This window comes from Arachis ipaensis, chromosome B8 (assembly GCF_059453495.1).
Source record: "Arachis ipaensis isolate K30076 ecotype BB chromosome B8, ASM5945349v1, whole genome shotgun sequence".
Classification (NCBI taxonomy): domain Eukaryota; kingdom Viridiplantae; phylum Streptophyta; class Magnoliopsida; order Fabales; family Fabaceae; genus Arachis; species Arachis ipaensis.
This window is the reverse complement of record NC_142443.1, coordinates 5,189,026-5,212,115: the sequence shown is the minus strand read 5'-3', so window position 1 is coordinate 5,212,115 and position 23,090 is coordinate 5,189,026. Positions and strand designations below refer to the sequence as shown.

The 23,090-nt window shown below is 33.8% G+C and overlaps 3 protein-coding genes across 3 annotated transcripts; 1 reads left to right on the top strand and 2 right to left on the bottom strand.

Moving 5' to 3' along the window:
- The first annotated feature begins 4,449 nt into the window (after positions 1-4,449).
- LOC107613145 (uncharacterized) lies at positions 4,450-11,440 on the top strand. Its single transcript, XM_016315003.3, has 18 exons — positions 4,450-5,818; positions 5,926-6,012; positions 6,101-6,305; positions 6,404-6,677; positions 7,088-7,198; positions 7,378-7,459; positions 7,546-7,605; positions 7,713-7,765; positions 8,129-8,295; positions 9,200-9,359; positions 9,585-9,639; positions 9,740-9,796; positions 9,901-10,149; positions 10,310-10,374; positions 10,466-10,522; positions 10,619-10,712; positions 10,856-10,996; positions 11,077-11,440. The coding sequence occupies exons 1-18, from the start codon at positions 4,853-4,855 to the stop codon at positions 11,164-11,166; spliced, it is 2,973 nt and encodes a 990-aa protein (XP_016170489.1). The 5' UTR covers positions 4,450-4,852; the 3' UTR covers positions 11,167-11,440.
- A 1,817-nt stretch (positions 11,441-13,257) lies between these two features.
- Positions 13,258-13,814, bottom strand: LOC107614127 (histone H2B). The gene has a single exon (XM_016316352.3). The coding sequence runs from the start codon at positions 13,752-13,754 to the stop codon at positions 13,338-13,340; it is 417 nt and encodes a 138-aa protein (XP_016171838.1). The 5' UTR covers positions 13,755-13,814; the 3' UTR covers positions 13,258-13,337.
- A 6,152-nt stretch (positions 13,815-19,966) lies between these two features.
- On the bottom strand, positions 19,967-22,666 carry LOC107614537 (protein SENSITIVE TO PROTON RHIZOTOXICITY 2-like). Its single transcript, XM_016316729.3, has 2 exons — positions 21,317-22,666; positions 19,967-20,336 (listed from the first exon to the last, which is right to left on the bottom strand). The coding sequence occupies exons 1-2, from the start codon at positions 22,488-22,490 to the stop codon at positions 20,326-20,328; spliced, it is 1,185 nt and encodes a 394-aa protein (XP_016172215.1). The 5' UTR covers positions 22,491-22,666; the 3' UTR covers positions 19,967-20,325.
- Between the last annotated feature and the right edge of the window lie 424 nt (positions 22,667-23,090).

The window sequence follows — 23,090 nt, the reverse complement described above, 5'->3', positions numbered from 1 at the left end:
CACATACAAAAATTTAGAGTGGACAAAAATATCCACAAAATAATATATATAAATTTAAAGTACACCCAAAAGATTTTTTCGATAAACAAAAGTACTGTATGGTTAGTGAGTTTATAAAATCTGAAGCGTATTTTTTTCCTTTAAAATAATCTTTCGAATGAATTTTCATTTTACGAATTTTGGTGTGCACTCTGTATTTTGAAATACAAATCATCTATAGATATACATCTTTGTAGAATTTTTTTTCAAATAAATGAAATAGATTTTATCTTTACCCATATATACAGTTTTAGAATGATTCGTACCTTGTATCTTATTATTTGTTTTATTTATAAAAATATTATATACACAATACAATTAATTTTCTATATATTTATACATAAATATATATTGTATAGTTTATTTTTAATATATTTTATATTTTAAAATATATTTAATATTTATAACTAATTTAGTAATTAATTTTTAGTATATAGTTATAATTGTCTCGTTTATACTTGCCATTAAAAATGTATACGTTTTAAATGAGATATGTTGTAAAACAATAGTTACCTATGAAGCACAGATACTTTACTGAGTTGTATTGTCTATGTGTCGGACACATTTTAAATACGACACTCGTTTGATACGCGTGTCTGCCGTGTTCAATCATGTCTTAATAAAAAATAAAAAAAATTTCGGACACACTTGAACACACCTAAATACTACCATGGATCAGTGTGTCCAACCTTATTCTTAACATATATTCTTGAAATAAATTTAGAAATAGTATTTATTATTATTTATTAAAACAAAAATATTTTAAATACTTTATATAATTAAAATAATATTTTAAAAATAATAAAAAAATTTATTTATGTTTTAATATCAATAAAATATCAAAATATCATTGCTATTTTTTTTAAAAAAATACATTATATTATATATATATGCGTGTCCCTTGTCTTATAAAATTTTAAAACTTGTGTATTAGCATATCTATATCGTGTTGTATTCGGTATCTGTGTTAGTGTCCGTACATTATAGATAATTATACATATTTCATTAGTGATGTCAACCAAATCCAAACATGGAACATTTAAAATTTGATTTGTAAAATTATTTGAATTAAAAAAAATTAAATCTATACAATATTATTCATAATCATTTAAATTAACTTGTATTAAATTTAAAAATAAAATCAAATCAGTACTATTAAAATTATAACAAATTATATCACTTTTATTTTTTAAATTAATTCAGGTCATATTGTAGAACACAATTTTTGTAGTTGTCAAATGATTTCATTTCATTTACACTGCCAAGATATATGTAACCATTGTTTTATAACATAGATTCTTCTGTTACTTATAAACGGGATATAGTATAATTTTTTCGCGACTAGTGCAAACATAATAAGTAATTAAATTTAAAAATATAAATAAATTTAAAATGGTGCAAACATAAACTTTATTCTATTCATTAAAAATTTCTATCTTTATAATATTTTTATATAAAACTAATTATTATTCGATTCAGAAAATTTATAGATCTAGTAGAGCCTAATTTTCTGTCTAACTCTAGAATAGAAAATAACATTAAATTAGACAAAAAATAAATTAATTAAATTCGTTCTCAAAAGATAATGTGTATGATCATGTTAGTTCTTCTATTATTTTTTTTATTAACGGCGCTAATAGATAATGACATGGCACATTAATTTTTTTTTTGGTCAAGGTCTAGAACCAAAGCAAGTCCAAACCCAAAAAAACCAACCCTAATTATTCTCTGACCTGGGTTCCTAACTCCCTTACTAATGATAGTATTTTCTTACTCTTTTATGGTGGAATACTGTGCAAATCCTCCATCCTCCCCGGCAACCTTGGTTACAGTCAGTCCTGTTGCCACCAACGCCTCTGCTCCTGCTGCCGACGCCTCTACTATTGCCGATGACGCCAATGCGACCTCCAAAGTTAGCCTCCCGTCTTCGCTTCACTTTTGCACATGATGAAGGCGAAGGTGCAGCCGAATAACCATGGATGTCGTTTTTTTTGGAATTTCATAACCATCGCAATATCGTCCGACTAGCCTTCATCACCACAACGCTCAAGATTTCATTCTGATGTTTGCTCTTCCCATCACTGAATACCGTGCTGCTCTCCGCGCCATTTTCTGATGCTTGCTCTTCTAATCGCTGATGGCTAGGTGGTTTTTTTTTTTTTGCTCTCCTAGAGATCCGCAATTCTCTCACCGAGCTCCATTAATTCCTTTTCCTTGTCCTCAAGAACGACTTTTACCACTAGTACTTGTTCTGCAAGTTTAACAGCATCTTCGAAACCTCATATGCCTTTGACACCTTCGACGACCACGAGAAACTCGATGTACTTTTCCACATCATGCTCAAAGAATATGCAAATAAATTTTCTCTACTTGAAGCCTTGAGATTTCACCATAAGATAAAGTCTGATGGGTTAAGCATGATGCATATAAGATGTTTGATAGAATGTCTCATAGAAAATTTTAGAGGCAGAGCTAGAAATTTTTTTGGGAGGGGCGAACATAAAAAATATAAGCTAAGAAGAGAGAAAAATTAAAAATTAAAAGAGAGTTAAACTAAAAAATTAGAAGTTTGGGAGGGGTCATTGCCCCTTTTTCATGAACGTGGCTCCGCCACTGGAAAATTTTATTATAGAAGGAGATGACAGAAGGACTAACAAAAGAGATGACGAAAGAACTAACGTGACCAGATTCATTATTTTTTTAGGACGAATTTGATTAATTTATTCTTTTGGAGACGAAAATAAAAATCGAAATATCTTTTAGGGACCATTTTGATTATTAATTTTATTATAAAATTATACTCCAAGGCAGGGGTGTGCATGGCCCGGCCCGACCCGAAGACACGGCCCGGCCCCAAACACTTTAGGGGTTATTTTGGTGTGATTTCATCGGGTCTAGGGCCGGGTAAGGGTCTCAAAAATAGACCCGGTCATTATTTCGGGTCGGGTCCGGGCCATGTCTCGGGTCATCCGAAGTCGGCCCGATGGCTCGGTCATCATACACAATTAATATTTTGTGTTATTAGTGATGGATGATGTCTATTCTTATGTGGAATTTAAGTATTGTAAACCTTAATATTTTGTGCTATTAGTTATTATAAGACTATAATTTAATGTTTTATGTTTAGAATGCATAAAATTTTAGACTAATACATAATATTGTATTATTTATATTGATTTAAATATTTGGTGTTATTAGACAATATTAGTATTGATTATGGTTATGCTTTAATTTTAGAGAAGAGTTGGTTCTTGTTATATTTTTCTAAGTGAATTTTACCATGTCAAATAATGTTTGGAGTTTTGAAAATTTGGATATTTTCACATGCTAGCTTATAAGAAGGTATCAAGGTAATGTAGTGTTAACGGCCCAGTTTTCACCCGGTATAATCATGGCCCGAAAGTGTATAGATTTCATCGGGTTTAGAGCCGAGTTCGGGTCTAATAAATAGGCCCGATATATATTTCGGGACAGGTTTGGATCACATCAAACCCGATATCACGCGACCTATGCATACTCCCTACTCCAAGGTTTCGTCAGTATTTATCTTTTTTGGATGTAATTTAAAAAAAATAAATTATCATTTTCTTTTCATGATAAGATAAAAACACAGTTGAGATGTTAACATAATTTCTCTCTTACATTTAAAAGATCATGAATAGGTAACATGAGAAACAAAAATAAAATAAATCAAATAAAATGAAGAAGGACAAAGACTACAACAATAAAATTGTAAATACGCAACCCACAATACTCTCACAAGTCACAAGGACTGAAATTCTTAAATGTTTATGAGCACTTTCATAAGTAGATGGTATGTATTAATTTTTTTCCCCATCAATCACATCTTTAGTTTTTCATAATACAAAATTAAATACGAGAGTAAAAATTTCAAATCACGGGAAAAAAGTTTAATTTTAAAATATTAACAGTGCAAAGAAATTAAAATAATTATTTAATTAAATTTACATTATAAGATAATTTTTTAAATAATACATTTAAACATTGGTTACCTTTTTTATTTGAATATTTGAAAATACATAATTAAATGTATGAAAATTAAATTTTAAAAAGAAATAGAAAAAATAATTTGTAATATATTAAAAAATAACTTAATTTCAATATATAATTATTTAATTAAAATTATACGTTTAAATAATTTTTAAAATAGTAAATTTAAAAATTTATTATTTTTATTGATATGATTATAATTAGTTATTGAATTTAATTTTAATATATTGATAATATAAAAAATTTTATACAGTCATATCATTATATATTTTTTTTAAATGATCATTTATTTGATACATATAAAATTATTTTATACTAATAGTATATTAAAGTTAAATTTTGAGTGATTTGTATATTTTTTTAAAATTTAACGTATAGGAAAAATAAGTTTGGGATTTCAGGGGCAGTTTCGGTATGGGATTAATTTGGATGAAAAAATAAAAAAGAAAAGATAGGAAAAAACACGGTGTCTCCTTGCTCTTCGCCTTCTTGAAGGAACCCTTCTTCCCTTTCCCCAATAAACACCCAAATCCAGTCTCTTCCTATCTTTCTTCTCCCTTTCAAAAATCAAAAATAAAAAATCAAATCTCAACTTTTCCCATTCTTCAATCTGTTATTTCCCCCCTTTCTCAGAAACCCTAAAATTTCCCCTAATTCAACGCCTCCTCCGTTGAATTCTTCCACCGCACCTTTCATTAACACCAATCTCAGCCTCAGCCAACACCTGAATTTTTTTCATCGAATGGTTTTCATGTAGCGTTGTTGGGTCTACATGAGCTGAATCTATTGCTTGTTTGTTTGTATGGCGAAGGGTACGGATTCCAACGAGTTCATGATGCTTTCTAGGGTACGGACGGGTCTCAAGAGGGAATTTGCATTCGCCATGAAGGCCCAATCCGAGATCGGTGGCGGTTCCTTGGGCCGCACCCGTGCCAGTAAGAACCGGAATGTGCCTCCGGCTCAGCCCAGTCCCGCCAGAAAGCGCCAAAGGAAGTCATGTTCCGTGGAGGAAGAGGCGCCGGCGACGAAGAATGAGGATCAAGAGGAGGTTGATGGGTACACGGCAGCTGTGGCGGGTGTGGCGACAGCGAAGATTGATTCGGAGGAGGCTGGCGACGCCGTGAGCGAGGAGGAAGCGAAGAGCGACGTGGTGGATATCAACAGCGACGATGAGCCGAAGAATAATCAGGTTGGGGAATCATTGTTGGAGGAGAAGAAGATAGAGGAGGGAGAGGTTGACGAACCAAAGGGTGATGTGGTGCTGGAGACTGTGATCAATGAGGAACCCATCAATGAAGAAGAGCCTCGTGTGGTTGTGGATGAAATCGAGAATAAAGAGGAGCAAGTTTCTCCTGAGGATAAAAGTGCACCTTTGGAAAAACGTGCTTCTGGGGAACACGGTGCAGTTGGGATAACAACACCAGTTTTGGTTTGCAGTGACGATGATAAGGGGAAGAGAGTTGTAGCTGTGGAGAAGCCTATGAGGAGGTTTACTAGGTCGGTATTGAAGCAAAAAACTGAGAATACCAATATGGTGAATGATGGGGAAGGTGATGCTATTGTTGTTGTAGGTGTTGGAGCTGCTGATGATAATGTTCAGAATGAAACTGAGGCTGTGACTGAAACTGATGCTTCACCACAGTTCACAACTCCAACTCCAGCAAAGGGATCAAGGAGGGGCATGAAGAGGTTCCCTACCAAGCTGAAGGACCTTCTCGCCACCGGGATTCTTGAGGGACTGCAAGTGAAGTATGTCAGGGGATTGAAGGTATTATCTGGTTGCTTTTCTTGTTTATATGATAGTTCTCTTTTAGTGTTAGTGTTTGAGAAATTTTTGCTTGAGGCGTGAGTGTGATGCATTTGAGGAATTTCTAGGCACGGAGGCCTGGAGAAGCAGGGCTTCAAGGAGTCATTCGTGACTCGGGGGTTTTATGCTATTGTCCGGATTGTAAAGGGAACAAGGTAAGCAAAATTAACATGTATTCTTGTGTTTGTGCCTTCTAACATATTATAGGGAAATAATGTGGTTTTTCTATGATGCCGATAATAGGTTGTCACACCCACTGTGTTTGAGCTGCATGCTGGTAGTGCGAACAAACGACCTCCTGAGTATATGTACCTTGAGAATGGGAATACTCTCCGTGACATCATGAATGCATGCTGGAATTTTCCTTTGGACACCATGGAAGAAGCTGTCCAAAAGGTCCTTGGTGGTTTCACTTTGAAGAAGTCTAACATCTGTTTTAATTGCAGAGGTTTGAAATGAATTTTCTTTCCTTTGGCCTATGTTTTTGTACTCATTTCAGGTGTAGTAACACGTAATTCTGATGAAATGTTGTGTATATATTTGAAGGTGGCAACGGTTCATCAAGACTACTACTATGTGATTTGTGCATGGAGTTGAAAGACACTCAACCTAGCCCTCGTCAAACAAAAAGTGTTGATCAAAATACTGTGACTAGCACTAAAAGTGTTGCCCAAACTCCTATGACTAGCACTAAAAGTGTTGCCCAAACTCCTGTGACTAGCACTAAAATTGTTGCCCAAACTCCTGTGACTGGCAGTAAAACTGTTTCTCAAACCACCATGACTAGCACTACAATTGTTTCATTTGCAGTTCAACCCAGGTATCTTTTTGTGATTTATGAACAATATACTGACTAATGAGTGCAATGTGGTACATTTTAAGAATTTAAGATAAACATGTGCTTTGTTGAGCAAACTCTGCAGACCTCTTCTTTGATATTCTCTTGCAAGCTTTGGTAGCCATTTTCCCAACTTCAATATCTACCTATGCTATAAAAAGAGGGCTTATAATTTCTACCATAGAGTCTTATCTGTTGTTTGCTAGAAATAGGATGGCAAGTTGATTTCATATATGACTTCCCACTTTGATAGGCAGAATCTGGTGATGTGCACTGAGCTACAATGAACACAGTGCTTCCTTTTATTTGAATAAACATGGTTGATGCTATGTGATATATTATTAAATTTCAACTATCTGTTGTATAATGCATGCACATTTTAACTATTCCAGATCACCAGAACCACAATCAGAACCAGAGCAAGTTGCAGTTCCAAAGTCCTTAAACAATGGAATGAAGCATAGCACATCTCATGGCAGGAGCCAGGGAAGAATTACTAGAAAGTATGTTTGCAAAGAACTTATCTGAAACATTTGCTTCATTTAAAACTCAAAATGTGTGTGGATATATATATATATATATATAGTGTGCGATAACTTCGTCATCTTTTATTCTTATCAGGCTTTTACGTTTTTTCCCATTTAATTATTATCATACAATTTATTTTATTTTTTGTTTTTAGGGACCTACGGTTGCATAAGTTGGTATTCGAGGAAGACGTGCTGGCAGATGGAACTGAACTAGCTTACTATGCTCATGGAGAGGTTGCTTTAGTTGACAGTTCTTCCGCTTTACCTATTTTTATGACTTTCCTTGCTTGGTTCTAAGTGTGTTTTTATTATGTGAGCAGAAAAAGCTGGTAGGTTACAAGAAGGGATATGGAATTTTTTGTACCTGCTGCAAATCTGAGGTGCTTTTCCTTTCGATGTATTCTATGTTTTGCCAAATACAGGGCATTGTTTATGTTTCTCTTTTTTTTTTTTTGGGTTTCTAATTCTTAAAAACTTTCATGTGCAGGTCAGTGCCTCTCAGTTTGAAGCCCATGCTGGCTTGGCATCTCGACGCAAGCCGTGAGTATCTACTATTTTGCCATATGCATTAAACAGCTCATCACAGTTTTACTCTGTTGTTAAACTGGTTTGTGTATCTAGCTTTTCATTGAATTGCTTGTAGTTGTAGGGCATATCTGCGCCGTGCAACTGCATTTTGCATTGCATGAAATTGGTTGTCTGATTTACCTGCTTTGTGTATCTAGCTCTGTTTTTCTTCTATCACTTTTTCTGTCTTGTTTCTTTCTTTTTCTTTTCCCCCCATTTTTTTAAACTTTTATGAAATTAAGTGGCCTCCATTTTTGCTGCTATGTATTGAATTGTGGTTTTTGTGAAATTGACCAACATTTACATGCTGTTTAACACTGAGTCATTGTATTGCAGTTACTTGCACATATACACACCTGATGGAGTTTCACTTCATGATTTGTCCATCTCTTTATCAAAAGATCGGAGGTTCGCTATCAGTGAAAATGATGACCTCTGCAGCATTTGTGAAGATGGAGGGGATCTTTTGTGCTGTGATGGATGTCCAAGAGCTTTTCACATAGGTGAACTGTTTGCTCTCTGTTGTTTAAAGTTATTTATGCAAAACGCTTCTTGATTTTGAGTCATGGAAACCTTGATCACACCATTAAAAACTTTCTGATATGTTTGAATTTGGAGTTATGATATGTCTCCAATATTGAAATTTCACCTCCTTTGGTTTGTATCCTGACTCTAGCTTGGTAATATATGTTCTGTTGGAGCGTGGAAAAAATATGAATAACTCATAAATATTGTAAGTTCTGTTCAGTTTATGACCCCATCCTTTATTCAAGTTGGGGATGCATGCCTTAAGTTAGATGAACAGATCAGAAGAAGGGACTTGATAACAAATAGAAATAGCAAATGAATAGCTGCAGCCTTTTTCCATTGCCATCCTAAAAAGAATAGAGAGTTGAGAGCAAGTCCATGGTACAACAGTTTCTAAAACGTCAATTCAAAAAGACAGTTAACTGAGAATATAGAAAAGTGTTCTGCAACACCTTTCAAATAATGTTGGTCTTAATACGACTGCTAGTTATAATTTACTAAATATCTGAAATTCATTTATCATTGTATATTTCTTTCATATGACTTTTATAACCCAAATGGAAGGGCATCCAGTTACTTGTTGGTTCTTTAGACTTCATCCTACAAGCAGCTTAGGATTTTGTAAAATATTGTTTTTATTATTACTGAGAATTAATGCTTGTATAGTTAATTTATGAACTTTAAATGCTAAATATCTAACCATGGGTGCAATGCTAAATATCTAACCATGGGTGCATGTTCTGAATGTAATGGAAATTTGATTTATGATGTTTGACAGACAGATCACAGATCCATCCTGTGTCTGTTACTCTGTTATAATATTTGAATAAGCAAATTTTCTGAGTAAGCTAAATTGCTGATAGTGTGTTTGATATCCAGATTGTGTTCCTCTTCCATGCATTCCAACTGGTACTTGGTATTGTAAATATTGTCAGAATCTTTATGGGGAGCATAATGTGAATGCGCAAGCAAAAGACCGAAGATGTGTACGTGTTGTCAAAACTAACAAGGTTGACCACGGTGGATGTGCCTTATGCAGGTATGGTCCTGAATTATTTCTTTCAGGAATTTGAGTTAGATTTATATGTGTGGTTTATAAACTTTTCTGCTCTGGTCTAATGGAGTGGAAATGCAAGACAGTTATTGCTATTACTTGTGTGTTACAACATGCTTCATTTATCTTTAATCTTGCGTCTGATTTTCTTTTACATGTTAGTACTTGGACAATATTCTCAACCTCCAGTTGCTTTGTTGTAATATGCAGACTCCACTATTTCAGTAAAAGTTTTGGTCCTCGGACAGTAATCATTTGTGACCAGGTAATACTTATTGAATTATGGATTGCCAAGCCTTTATTTTTAGTTGCTTATATTTACCTGTCATGATACCTATTTTTAAACATCTGATGTGCTCTTTCAGTGTGAAAAAGAATATCACGTTGGGTGCTTGAAGGAACATAACATACAAAACCTTGAGGTATTTTAATTTCCTCTATTTTTGTGTTAATCTTTTGAATGAAATTGTCCATGCCTTGAGTTTTACAAAGTTACATACAGTTGTTGACTGAGGTTATTTACCAGGAATTACCTGAAGGGAATTGGTTTTGTGGTACAAGTTGTGGTCAAATTCATTCTGCTCTTGTGAATTTGGTGGCTAGTGGAGAGAATAGCCTCCCAGATTCCCTTTTAAGTTTGATTAAAAGGAAACATGAAGAGAAAGGTTTAGATGCTGGGGATGGTCTCGATATTAAATGGAGGCTTCTGAACTGGAAACGTGCTGCTTCTGTTGACACTAGAAAATTGCTTTCAAAGGCTGTTGCCATCTTCCATGTGGGTATCTTGTGTGTAGCTTCTATTTTGTCAAGTTATCTGTTGTTAGGGATGGATTGTGACCCAGTCTTTTTTTTTTTTGCTTTTACTTTTTTTTTTTGAGAGTGCCAAGCTTGTGGGGTGAGATTTTTATTCTAATTTCAAATATTTGGTTTTCCAGGAGAGGTTTGATCCTATAGTCGATTCTAATTCTGGCCGTGATTTTATTCCAACCATGCTATTTGGGTAAGCATCTTGTGTTTCTTCTGGTGTACTTGATTTTCTTGGCATATATGAATCTGAAGCAATTTTCCCTTATAATGGTTCATTATAACAGAAGGAACATCCGGGGTCAAGATTTTGGTGGAATGTACTGTGCGGTGCTTACTGTCAAGTAAGGATGAGGATGGAATTTTGTTTACCCATATTGTATATTTGACTTGAAAGATGCCTGATTATGGTGTTTGTTTGCCTCGGTATTGTTTTGCAGCCAAGTTGTTGTCTCTGCTGGCGTATTTCGTGTCTTTGGGCTAGAAGTAGCAGAGCTTCCACTAGTGGCAACAGTAGCAGATTTCCAAGGAAAGGTAATTTGATTCACTTCAGTGATAAAGATACCCTTCTCTTGTTTGTTTTTATATTGTATATGATGATGATTTTTTAAGTTAATCAGTGATTGGGTTAATGTCAGCAAACATTCTAACCGAAGATGAATTTGCTCTCTGTATAGGGTTACTTTCAGTGCCTATTTTCTTGCATGGAGAGGCTGCTTGCATCTCTGAATGTGAAACACCTTGTTTTGCCCGCTGCTGAAGAAGCCGAATCAATATGGACAAGTAAATTTGGGTTTACAAAACTAGAACAAGAGGAGGTTTGTAACTAGTTGTCTTGTTTGCTTTAGGATTTTGTTGGTTGCTACTTATTAGACTAACTTCCACACTCATTTTACAGATAAACAACTATAAGAAATTTTATCGCATGATGATCTTTCAAGGGACTTCATTACTACATAAGCCGGTTCCTATGCCTGAACAGAACTAATACTTTTTAGGTGCACATTGTTGTAAAGTTTTATTTGGGAGGTGCCTATTTTACACAGGCCATATGTTTTTTTCTCTGGTTGGAGAGCGCACTCCTCTATGTACAGGGATATGCGTTTTTGGTGTACAGAAAAACAATCACCTCTAGCTGTTATATTTTTTTGGTAGCAAAGATATGAAAGGAGGTTAGGTAATAGAGGAAAACTAGGATAAAAGGATTTCTAATATCTTGCAAAATTTTGGCATTTCATATATTCATTTATTATTATTCGCCATTGAGCTGTCATAATCTTTGCATGTTTTGAATCCCATTCCCCTTGCCTTACACTACAGTACTAGAGAGTGCACACACCACATTCACACATTAGAAAGGGTTCGCCGATAACCTCATGTTCAGATGACATTTCCTCCTCCCTGTATAGAGGTTTCGTGTTCGAGCCTCTTCTGATGTATGTGATCAAAAACAAAAGAAAAAGAAAGGGGGGTTTTATGTTCTATTCCTAGGTTTTGAACAGTGGTGCTGTTTGATATGCGGCTGCTACATCTATTTTCTATGGAAAGAGGAGCATTCTCATTTGCCACTAGGGTTACATTGTTAGATATGCGACTGCTACTTCTACTATCTGGATTGTCGTGTTTTTAATTTTTGATAGAAAGGTTACATTGTACGACATAGGTGTTTGGGCCAAACTTTTCGAAGCCCACCAAAAGAAAAGTTTTTTCTCTCATATTCATGGAGTTGTTTTTTGTCCTTTGTGAATATTTATTTATTTATTGTTTTTATTATACATTAAATTTATTTTTAGAATACTAATATAATCATCTAATTTAAATTATATACATTAAAAATTTAAGGACATCGAATACATTTTAAATTAAAATACATTTATACTGAAATATTTTGTTTATTTTTAATATTTTATTACATGTAATATATATATATATATTGATGTTTATTTTTGTTAGTTGACTATTTTTCTTTATAATTTAACTCTTGTATTTTACTTATATAGAATTATGAGACATTAGTTAGTATTATACTTTAAATTTCTGTATTTTTTCCTTTTACATTAGAGTATATTCATACTTAATTTTGCTATTGTACCATTAGTTTGTATACTTCTCAAATGAGATTATAAGACTTTAATTAGTGTTATAATTTTAATTATTAATATATTTTTGGGTGTTTATTTATATTTTTATATATTATTTTTAAAAAATTCGAATATTCTAGTTGAACCAGTTAAACCTCTAAATCAATAAACCATAACAAAAGTAGTTTGATGGTCATTTCAGCTTTTAAAACCTTTTAAAAGATAAATTCCCTAATATGTAGCGTGTAGCATGTTTTTACTTAGGAATGTTCAAGATCCGACCTAGCCTAAATCTAAGACATATTTTATCAATTCGAATGTTATTTTTAACGAGTCTTATTTTCAGATTAGGTTTGGTTTAACCCTATTTATTCAGCTTGCTTTTGAGTCATCTCAAAATTGGCCCAGTAATCTTAGGATCAAACTTGAATCTAATTAAATTCTACCCGACCTGCCTTTGAACATCCCTAGTTTTGCTCATTTCATTTGCTTTATTCTTTGCGTCGAGAGATTGCATGTTTGCAGGAAAAACTGAAAAAGTCATAGAGAAGTAAAGATAAAATAACCAAGCTATAGAAAATATATAGAAGATTACGATTTAATCATGATAGCCCATTCTAATAACTATGAAGTTAATAAATTACTCAGAGGTCTCTATATTTCGGGGGAGTTTTTTATGCATACTTATTAGACTAACTTTCTCACTCATTTACAGATAAACAACTATAAGATATTTTATCTCATGATGATCTTTCAAGGTACTTCACTATTGCTACAGAAGTCGTTTACTATGAAACCAAACAAAATAAAACCACTAACTTTTATGTACTCACACGTCGCACGAAATATTTAAGTTTATAATTTTGAAAACAGTTAAAAATTGAGTTCAAAAATATAAACTAGTTGTCGAGTCTGAAAATAATGAATACACGTGATGATAGGGATAGCACTTTTCGAACATATATATATATATATATATAGGGTTTCAAATACCTCAATGGCAAAATAAGGATTTCATTTCCATTCATAACGAAATTACAGAGTAATACTTAGAAAACATCAGCATACATTTTAAGATCTAAGAGCTAGTGAACTTGGTTACGGCCTTCGTTCCCTCAGAAACAGCATGCTTAGCGAGCTCGCCGGGGAGTACTAATCTGACGGCGGTTTGAATCTCCCGTGAAGTAATGGTAGGCTTCTTGTTGTAGCGGGCGAGTCTAGAAGCTTCTTGAGCGAGCTTCTCGAAGATGTCATTGATGAAGCTGTTCATAATCCCCATGGCCTTGCTCGAAATCCCGATGTCAGGGTGAACCTGCTTCAACACCTTGAATATGTAGATCTTGTAAGTTTCAACGCTCTTCTTCGCCTTCTTCCTCTTCTTGTCAGCACCGCCTTCCTTAGGGATCTTCTTCTCCGCACGAGGCTTCTTCTCCGCCGGTGCCTTCTCTGCCGCCGGCTTCTTCTCCGCTGGCTTCTTCTCTGTCTTCGGCGCCATCAGATCACAGATTAAGCAAAATGAGAGAGATTTGGTGTTTGAGCTGTGAATGTAAGGTGTTTTGATGAATTATACTCGTTGGTTAGTGTGGAGTATATATAGGTTAGTGTGCTGCGATTTGATTGGTTGGGTGGGTTGCATACGGATCGATGACGTGGACCGTTGGATATTGTTTTGGGAGTTTGGGCGGTATGGATTTGTTTCTGGTCTAATGGATAGAATCATAGAATCCACGGGTATAGGCCATACGGTAAAGGCGCGCTATTTGAAAACTTTTGTGGTGGGACAATTCATTCTTCAAATTTTTAACTTATTTTTTGTTGTTTCTTTTATAAAAAAGAAAAAGGAACATTATTTATTTTATTTTAGAATGAACATAGGAAATTAATTTTTAAATTATTCATCGAAATCAACTTTTTGTTATAAAATCATTTTTTAATTCATATTTTTTGAAAAATTTAAAATGTGTTGTTTTCAATTTAAAATTTATAGTCTAAAATTTATAATTTAAAATAAAAAAAATAAACAGATTTGGACTAAAAACTAGTTAGTTTTTCATTTGAATCTTTTATTTTATCAAGAAGTAATTAATTGAAACAGATAAGCTATGTTTTTATCAACTATATATTGTGAACATTATTAGAAATAATTTGGTGCATAATTTTTTTTAAAATACCTTTTTTGAAAGAAGAATAAGCTACTTACCATCTTGATTTTATTCTTTTATTTAAATTATACGAATAAACTACCATTCGTATCCATGAATTTTGTGAACACTGATAAAATTATCTATTAAACAAAGAAATTAACGTTGTACCCATAAAAAATGAGTTTCGTATGACAAAAATATCCAAATCTGACCTTTTTTTTTTACTTTTGATAAAATTCTCAAATTACCCCAACCTTTTATCTTCTTTTCCAAATTTTAAACTTTCACAATTCTAACCACCATCAGCACCTTTTTTATTATCATTGTCTCCCCTCTCCCTATTCATTGCCACCATTCACTATCACCACCACTAAAATCAAATTCCTTTCATTTTTTCATTCACTGTCATTAACCATTCACCCTCTCTCTACTGCCACCATTTACCGTCACCACCACTAAATTTCAATCCCTTTCTTTTTTATTCACCGTCATCCACCATTCACCGCAAGAGTGCGACGCTCCCTAGGGTTTCATCAACTGTGAGTTAGGTTTAGGAAAATAGTGATTAGGGTTTGAAGCAAAAGAGATGAACAGTGGAGATTGATCTTTCTTGAAGGAAAGCGAGGGTAGAGTTGATATCAATACCAAATTGAGTGAGATAAGTTTGAACATCTTTATCAAACTAAGCACCCGAAATCCCTTTCTGATTTGTAATTGTCTTTCTCGACGCTGATGATGAAGATGCCATTCATCGATTTGATGGCAGTGGCAAAAGTTTTGGAATGCGACGACGACGAAGATGGTGGCGGCGTGACGCGAACGCGGCTCCGCAAGCTCAACCACGGTGGCCACATGGAGTGGATAAGCGTGAAAAAACAAAAGGTGATTTCAGGAAAAAGGTAGCGCGTGTATGTAAAGAGAAAAGGTTTTGTGACTCTGAAAGAAATGAACTGATGAAGGAAAGAAGGAGATTGGGATTTAGTGGTGGTAACGGTGAATAGGGGCAATGGAGAGGGGGAAGGGAAGAAAGGCAGTGGTAATTAGGATAGGTGCTGGTGGTGGTGACTGGTGAGGGTTGTGAAAGTTTGAAATTCGGGAAAGAAGATAAAGAATGGGGTAATTTGGAATTTTTATTAAAAAAGTCAACAAAAAATTAGGGCTTGAGTACTTTTGTCACACGAAATCCATCTTTTATGGATACAACGTTAGTTTTCTTGTTTGATGGATACTTTTGTCAGCGTTTACAAAATTCATGGGTATAAAACTATAAATAGTAGTTTATTCTAAATTATACTATATATAGTCAATTGTTTGCACAACATATAACTTTTTTGAGTAAATAGTCATTTTGGCACCCGAAAAATATTGGTTTTGTCAAAATAGACTCCAAAGTTTGTTTTTGACAAAATAGACCCAAAAAATATGAACTGTTTGACAAAATGGTCTCGATGTTAACTCCTCACTCTGGACGTTAATGGAAATGTCTAGGTGGCACGTTAAATGCTTACGTGAAGGGTTAGATGTGAGATTATAATATTGCCCTTTTCAGATGGTAGATTATTACACCTAAAACTCCTATTTCACCCCTTCACATTCCAATTGACCTCCACTGACTCACGGTAAAGACCCCAATTGACATGGGATCGTTGGTCATCGTTGTTGCATTCGTAGCTTAGCTTGCGTGGAGCTACTATGAGCTCCTTAGTCCCAAAATTCGTGCAAGGTTAGTGCGATTTTGATTGTAGCTTTCTTTTGTATTGTGTTGTGTTATTCTCTGTTGGAAGTGTTAACTGATTATGGTCCTAAGAGAGAAAGAGAATCTATGTATTGTTGTGATTTTCTGTTTGCTTTTGTGAATGTGGTCCTATGCTGTTGTTACGTAATGTTATTGTCATATCCTCCTATTCTCTTGTGTTGCTTCTTGTAACTTCCAGTCTAGAATCACTGGGAGATGGAGAAGGCAGAAGAGTAAGAGACTGTAGAAGTTGACTCGAGATAGATCATGTAGAATCATCACTAGAAAAAAGATCAACATTGGGGTTAGTGAAAAAGGGTGACTGAGTAGGAAGAATGGACTCAAATGAGGAGAACCGAGAAAACATGTGATGCTCCCAAAATACAACATGACAAGATATACGAATACGTCTAGAGAGAGGATCCCAACAACGATAACTCTTGTGTTTAGTGTCATGACTAAGGAAATAACACATGCAAGCCCGAGGTTCAAGTTTGCTATGTTCACGAGGTTGAAGAAGAATAAAACAGACATAACCAAAAGCTTCGACACATGGCGCTGTCTGGTGCCGTTGATCCTGGGTGTAGATCCAATGGTGTTGGATGACGTCTAGAGAGAGGAGAACCTGAAGTAGAACCCGACCTTTAGTCGGCGGTGACGAACCAAAGCGTCAGAAAAATATCAAAAAAACGAAGGTAAAGAACACTACCGGAAGAAAAAAAAAAGGGCTATGAATGATTTCTTGGAAAAAACATATGCTTTTGATACCATGTTAGAAAAGGTAAGAGAGAGAGCAGTAGAGAAAGAATTTGTGTGTATTCTAATTGTATAGAATGATACAATATAGAAGGGTATTATAGGTGCTAAGAGAATCAAAATAATAAAAACGTAATATCCTATAATAAATATTCATATATGCTAAATAATGCTAATTGATCTAATTGATTCTAATTATACTCTAACAAAATAATTAAAAAACATATGATAGTAGAATATTGTAAAATAATACAAAAATATGTAATATTGTTGGCTTTGTGCATGTGATCTCTTATTTTATCTATGTTTGTTTAGAGTAAGCTTCAAGTGCTAAAATCAGTTGAAGAAGAGGCATTGACACAAAGGCATCTTCAGATACAGGAATAAGCTACTATAGTAAGAACCATCATTACGTATTATATCACTGAATGGTTTTTTTTTTTTTTCTCAAACAGAGACTTACAAAATTATATGAATTTATCTTAGGCACAAAATTAAGTCAGCAGAAAATTCTAGTAAGAAAGGATTACAACAAAAAAAGACAAAAGTTGCTGTTCCAACAAAGTCATTTGTCATCCCAACCCAACCTCAAGTACCACCATAGAGAGTTACTACATCAACAGATCAGATAAGATCATCTGCTGCAACACCATTCAAACCACCATGAGCATCACAAAGACCAACTAGACCAGCTGCAGCAGCAACCAAACCACCTGCACTACAATAAGGGCCAAATTTGCCACATTTAGGCCTCAAAATCCAGTGAATCCAGAACCAGCATTGGTGATGAAGCTTTTTACAACAGTTAATAGGGCTACCTCTTTAAGCATAAGGCCATGTGTGAGTGTTGAAACTATAGGAACAGTAAGCCTTTCAATAACAAGTAGATTTATGCAATTCATACCCACACCAAACTTGACAATTCAGCTCTAAAGTGGACCAAGTGTCTCAGTCTCAAGTCCCAGACAAGACCCTAACATGAACTGCAAGTTTTTTTTTTGTTTATGGTTTCAAATGATTTTTGATGATTTTTTAGTATTTTAAAATTAAGGCTCAACAAGAAATATATTAGTTATGTACTGAACAAGTCTTGTTTGATAGTTTTTTAGTTTCTTGAGTTTATTGCCACAATTGTATTTAGGTATAAGCATTTGATGGTCTATTGGTTTTTTGAGTTTACTGCCACACTTGCTTGTATTTAGTTATAAATATTTGCAGCATTTGGTGCTATTATTTTGTTCTAGTTTATGCAATATAGATGCTTTAACCTCTTCCAACATTCTCAGATTCATACATTGAAAAAAAAATACAATTTGTAAAATATGAAGGAATTTACCACATCATTTTTTTTCAGTTAATCCTCAAATTAGAAACTTTGGTTTTGACCTTTTTCCTTGACCGAAAGCCTCAGGACAGCAAAGAAAAATATTTTTAATGGTAAACCCAAATCTGAATCCTTGAGATACTACTTGGTCCCCAAGAAACAATCTTGGCCTTTGATTCACAACAGTGTTTATCAGAGATCATCTTTTTCATGTATCCCAAATTGGATTGGCAGAAAGTTGGAGATGAAGGGAGGAAAATAAAATGCATGTAGAAGAAAATGAATCACCTTTAGCTTTTGACTTTTCTTGATATGGTTTGATGTGAGTGATTAGACCTCAACCTTTTTACTTAACCCTTCTCTTTCTTTCTTTTTTGATGAATACTTAGGAACGAAACTCTCTCTCTTTCTTCTCTGAGTTCTGACCGAAGAGAAAAAGTGAACATTACTTTAGAGGCAACGCTTTGGAGAGAACAGCTTGAGAGGAATGCCTTGGGCTTGAATCATATTTACTTACCATTCAGCTCATGTGATTTCTTTGTTATTTGTAATTGGGCTTTATTTGAAATTGTTGTCCACTAAAATAGATTCAACTTGTTCCATATTGGGCTGCTGCCACAATAAATTTTAGCCTGCAACACTTAATAAAAAATAATCAACACTAATTGAGTAATTAGTCCAATAAAATAATGTTTACTATCATCAATTAATTTAGTTAATTTCTTAACTCAACCGTTAGTTTCATTCAAACAACGAAAAAACTAATGCCCATGGTTGGCTCGAGTATTCAATTTTGGAAAAGTCTAGGAGGCCAGCAATTTTATCAAATTCTGGCCAGCATGTAACCATCAAAGAAGAGTGAGCCATTGGATAAAATCTCACATTAATCTCACACTATTAAAAGCCTTATTGATGGCTATTTGATAGCTATAAATCCCAAATGTTGCTGGCCCTAGCATTTTTCTTTATCTTTTAGCCTAAAAAAATTCTAAGTCCCAAATTGAGTAGTTGGTGGAGCAAAAAATAAAAAATGGAGAAAATAGTTGGGACTTAAGATTTTTTTAGGCTAAAAAATAAATTAATCTCACGTAAATCACTTTAGCTCTCTATGTAAGCATTTCACGTGCCACCTAGTCATCTCCGTTAACGTCCAAAATGAAGATTTAACATTGAGATTATTTTGTCAAACGATTCATATTTCTTAAGATTTATTTTGTCATAAAAAAACGTTGGAATCCATTTTGACAAAATCAAAATTCTTCATATATCAAAATGACTATTTATTCAACTTTTTTTTTTAAAGAAAAGCATATTTTTTATTAAAAATAAAAACAGCATTTAAAACAAACGAGAAATAGTTTCCATTAGTAAAAATAATTAACTTTGAATAGAATGATGGTTTTTATAAGTGGTATACTATTGTTAGTTAGATTTTCAGCTTTTACCATTTCTACTTTGTGAACTGCATGTCGTATGTTGTTGATAATTTTTCTTTTAGCCATTTTCTTTTCGGCTAATATCTATTTAATTTTATATTTTAAATTTAAAATTTAAAATTCTAAAAGTAAACCTTAAAATTTCTAAAATATGATGATTAAAAAAAATAATTTAACAATAAAAAAGTTCATTAATGATAACTACTTAAAAATTGATTCCTATACTTCTTCCACAGGAAAAATACTAACATTTGATTTACCAAATAGATACTAAAATGATTTTTGGGTACAATTTTGGAAACTAAAATAATATTTTTGAAAAATTAAAAGAAAAAGATAAATTTAGGATCCAACACAACATTCGAATCTTATATCTATACGTAACATACGTATCTCTATACATAACATTATTGATACATTCCTTCAACACAGATTTTGAATGTACAAAACTTTTGTTGACTAATTATTAACTGCTAGCTAATCAATTAAAGAAGATTATTGAGATTATTTTCTTACTACTATGTTTTCAATCATAGCAACCAGAGAGATGATCTCAATTCATGAAGTGCAACAAAGCAGCGTCCCACTTCATTTTCAAAGGGCCATGTCACTTCTCAGCACCACAAACTATACTGAGCCAAAATTCCATAACACATGCATATTTCCAACCATTAAGCTGCACCTAAAATTTTTAATGTGATGAAAATTTGAATTAATACAAGAATTAACCAACCCTATTCGGAAGGTATAACTCATTTTTGCAATAAAAGTCATGCACGAAGAATATATATATCCCATTCTTCCCTAGTGTGTATTATTCATCATAAATGTAACTAAGTTCTTTGTCATAAATAGTTTACTTAAAGATAAGAAATTAGTCATCGAATACTTTTATATGTACCCTAAATGAAATTTAAAATTCCTTGTCTCTTGGTTACAAGGGACGACTAAGCTAACTAGCTAAGTGAGCATCAAAATATATATATATCTTGATAAAAGAAATATGGAAAATGGGTGATGATCACATGAAAATATGAGAGTATATATAATAACAACTAAAAGTTATCCATCAAACTAATATTTTGTATATACTGAAAACAAAAATATTATTTACACATCGAAAATTAAACATTAAATTAATATTATATATGTATATATCAAAAAATATTAAAAAATAAAAAATTAGTCATTAATATTTAAAAATATAAACTAAAAATATGTTATTGAATTACCGTATTAAAACTCAAAACAATAAATTATATTCACTTTTACCTGTCGATTGAAAATTTACATTTTACCTGTCGATTGAAAATTTATGAAACATTGCGTATGAATATACAAAAATACATAATGACTAATTTAGTAGTAATTAGTATTTTTTTATATAATAATAAGATAAAGGTGATGCTATATAACTAATGACTTCCTTGAATAATATGAATAATGAGTTTTAAAATTGGTCCAATTCAAGTAAAACACACTACATTCCAAATTACTCACCTAAATCTTAATATTAGAATAATCATCCGCACACCTAATGAATTGAACATTCGAACACCTAGTAAATTAAACATCTGATATATCCATTATTCACATTGTTTAATATTTTCATTCTCTACCTATACTATACTTTTGCATAAGATAACGTTATTCTAGACTTACTATTGTATTGGTGGAAGGCAATGGAAAGGGCTCGGTGGCCAACAAACAAAGCAACATGTCCCATAAGCTTGTCTTTCCTGGAGAAAGTGGTGCCACAAGAACACTGCCATTTGAGATCCCCACAGTGCTTCTCATGTGTTCTCAGATCAGACAGCACCGAGAACTGCTTCTGGTTGCACCTCTTGCACACGTACATCTTCGGACAATGGCTTCTCTTGTAGTGATTCTTTGCACATATCATTGACTTCAATGGCTGAAACTTTGCGTGCTTCTGGTTCCACCTACACCCTTCTTGAGGGCACGAGTACTTCTTCGGCAAGCAATCACCATTCTCGTTATTGTTCTGCTTCAAAGGGTTACTCAATGCGGCACTCGTTTTGTATTCATCCCCATGAGCTCTCATGTGCATCCTCAAATTCGCATCGCGCTTGAACCCCTTCCCACAAACACTGCAGTAATGTGTGTATTTCGCCAACAAATCCTCAGCATCCAATTCAATTATATCCAACTTCTTTGCTCCTTCTTTGGTATCACTAATTTCAACACTTGGATCATCATCATCGTTATTATTATTAACCTTACAATCAACACCAGTATTGTTATAGCTTTCACCTAGCCAATTATCCAGTGCCTCAGAATCAGTAGTACTAGAAAAGAAACCATGGCCATGACCTCTAATATTATTATTGTTATTATTGATCAATAACCTTTGATGTTGTTGGTGCAATTCATGGTGGTTGTTGGCGAAAGCAACAGTAGTAGCAATGGTACCTGGAGGAGGAGGAGGAGGAGGAGGAGGAGGAAAAGCGAGAGCGATCTGTTGGCAGGTGAACATCATTGAAGTTGCAGTAACTATGATTTCTTGGATTGTGGAGTTCATGCTTGAAACAGCCATGGAGGTAGTTGAGTCCTGAAGGTTCTGATCTGGGGAGAGAATAACACCAACGAGGGTCTGAACCTGATTAAGCTTGTCCTTGAGAACAGAGAGATTGAAGAGAAGGGAGCTTGAGTGTGAAGAAGAAGCTGTAGATGAAGAAGAAGAAGCAACAGAAGAGTTATTAACTATTTCCATAGATTGTTGTGACACCAAATCCTCGCTCCCAGGAGGAGGAGGAGGAGTAGGGAACATCTGCATCATCAACCCTTGATTTCGTTCGATACTTGTTGAAATCATTGCATATATTCTTCAATTCTTGAAAAACCTTTATGTGAATATATGTTCTCTTCTTATAATAAGCATAGATGCTGAATTTTTGTTTCTTTTTTAGATGAAACCTGAGAAGCAAACATATAAACATAGATAGATGAATTTAGGTACCATGATTATTATGATAATGATACTAGATAGACAGAGAAAGTGAAGTCAACTGAGAGATATAAGAGGGTGGAAGTACGTTCATCCCCACTTACAACCTCCCTTGCATGAACCCAATTGAATAGTGGGGACCACATTAATTCATTCAAGATCTTAAACAAATTGCAACTAGTGCATGCCCCCATGGGGGTATCACTTTATCGGACTACACACAATTAATATTAATCATTTTTCACATCTTGCCATGTCGGATATTATAAACTTTTGCTCTACCAACTTACAAAAATTCATTTTAAAACCATTTTGTTTTTTTCACTTGAGGTCATTTTGTGTAAGATTCTGATCTCCAAGGATGTTTGGATGGATACAGTATTTGAAGATTTGGGAAATTTTGAAATTAATTATAAGAAAGTTAGATTGTTTTCGAAGACAATTTGCTAGTGTAGTGTCAGCATGCAT

Coding starts and splice junctions, on each gene's coding strand:
- LOC107614127 (XM_016316352.3), bottom strand. CDS start 13,754: ATGGCGCCGAAGACAGAGAAGAAGCCAGCGGAGAAGAAGCCGGCGGCA.
- LOC107614537 (XM_016316729.3), bottom strand. CDS start 22,490: ATGATTTCAACAAGTATCGAACGAAATCAAGGGTTGATGATGCAGATG.
- LOC107613145 (XM_016315003.3), top strand. CDS start 4,853: ATGGCGAAGGGTACGGATTCCAACGAGTTCATGATGCTTTCTAGGGTA. Junction 9,640..9,739: donor CAGTAATCATTTGTGACCAG/GTAATACTTATT, acceptor GTGCTCTTTCAG/TGTGAAAAAGAATATCACGT. Junction 10,713..10,855: donor TAGCAGATTTCCAAGGAAAG/GTAATTTGATTC, acceptor CTCTCTGTATAG/GGTTACTTTCAGTGCCTATT.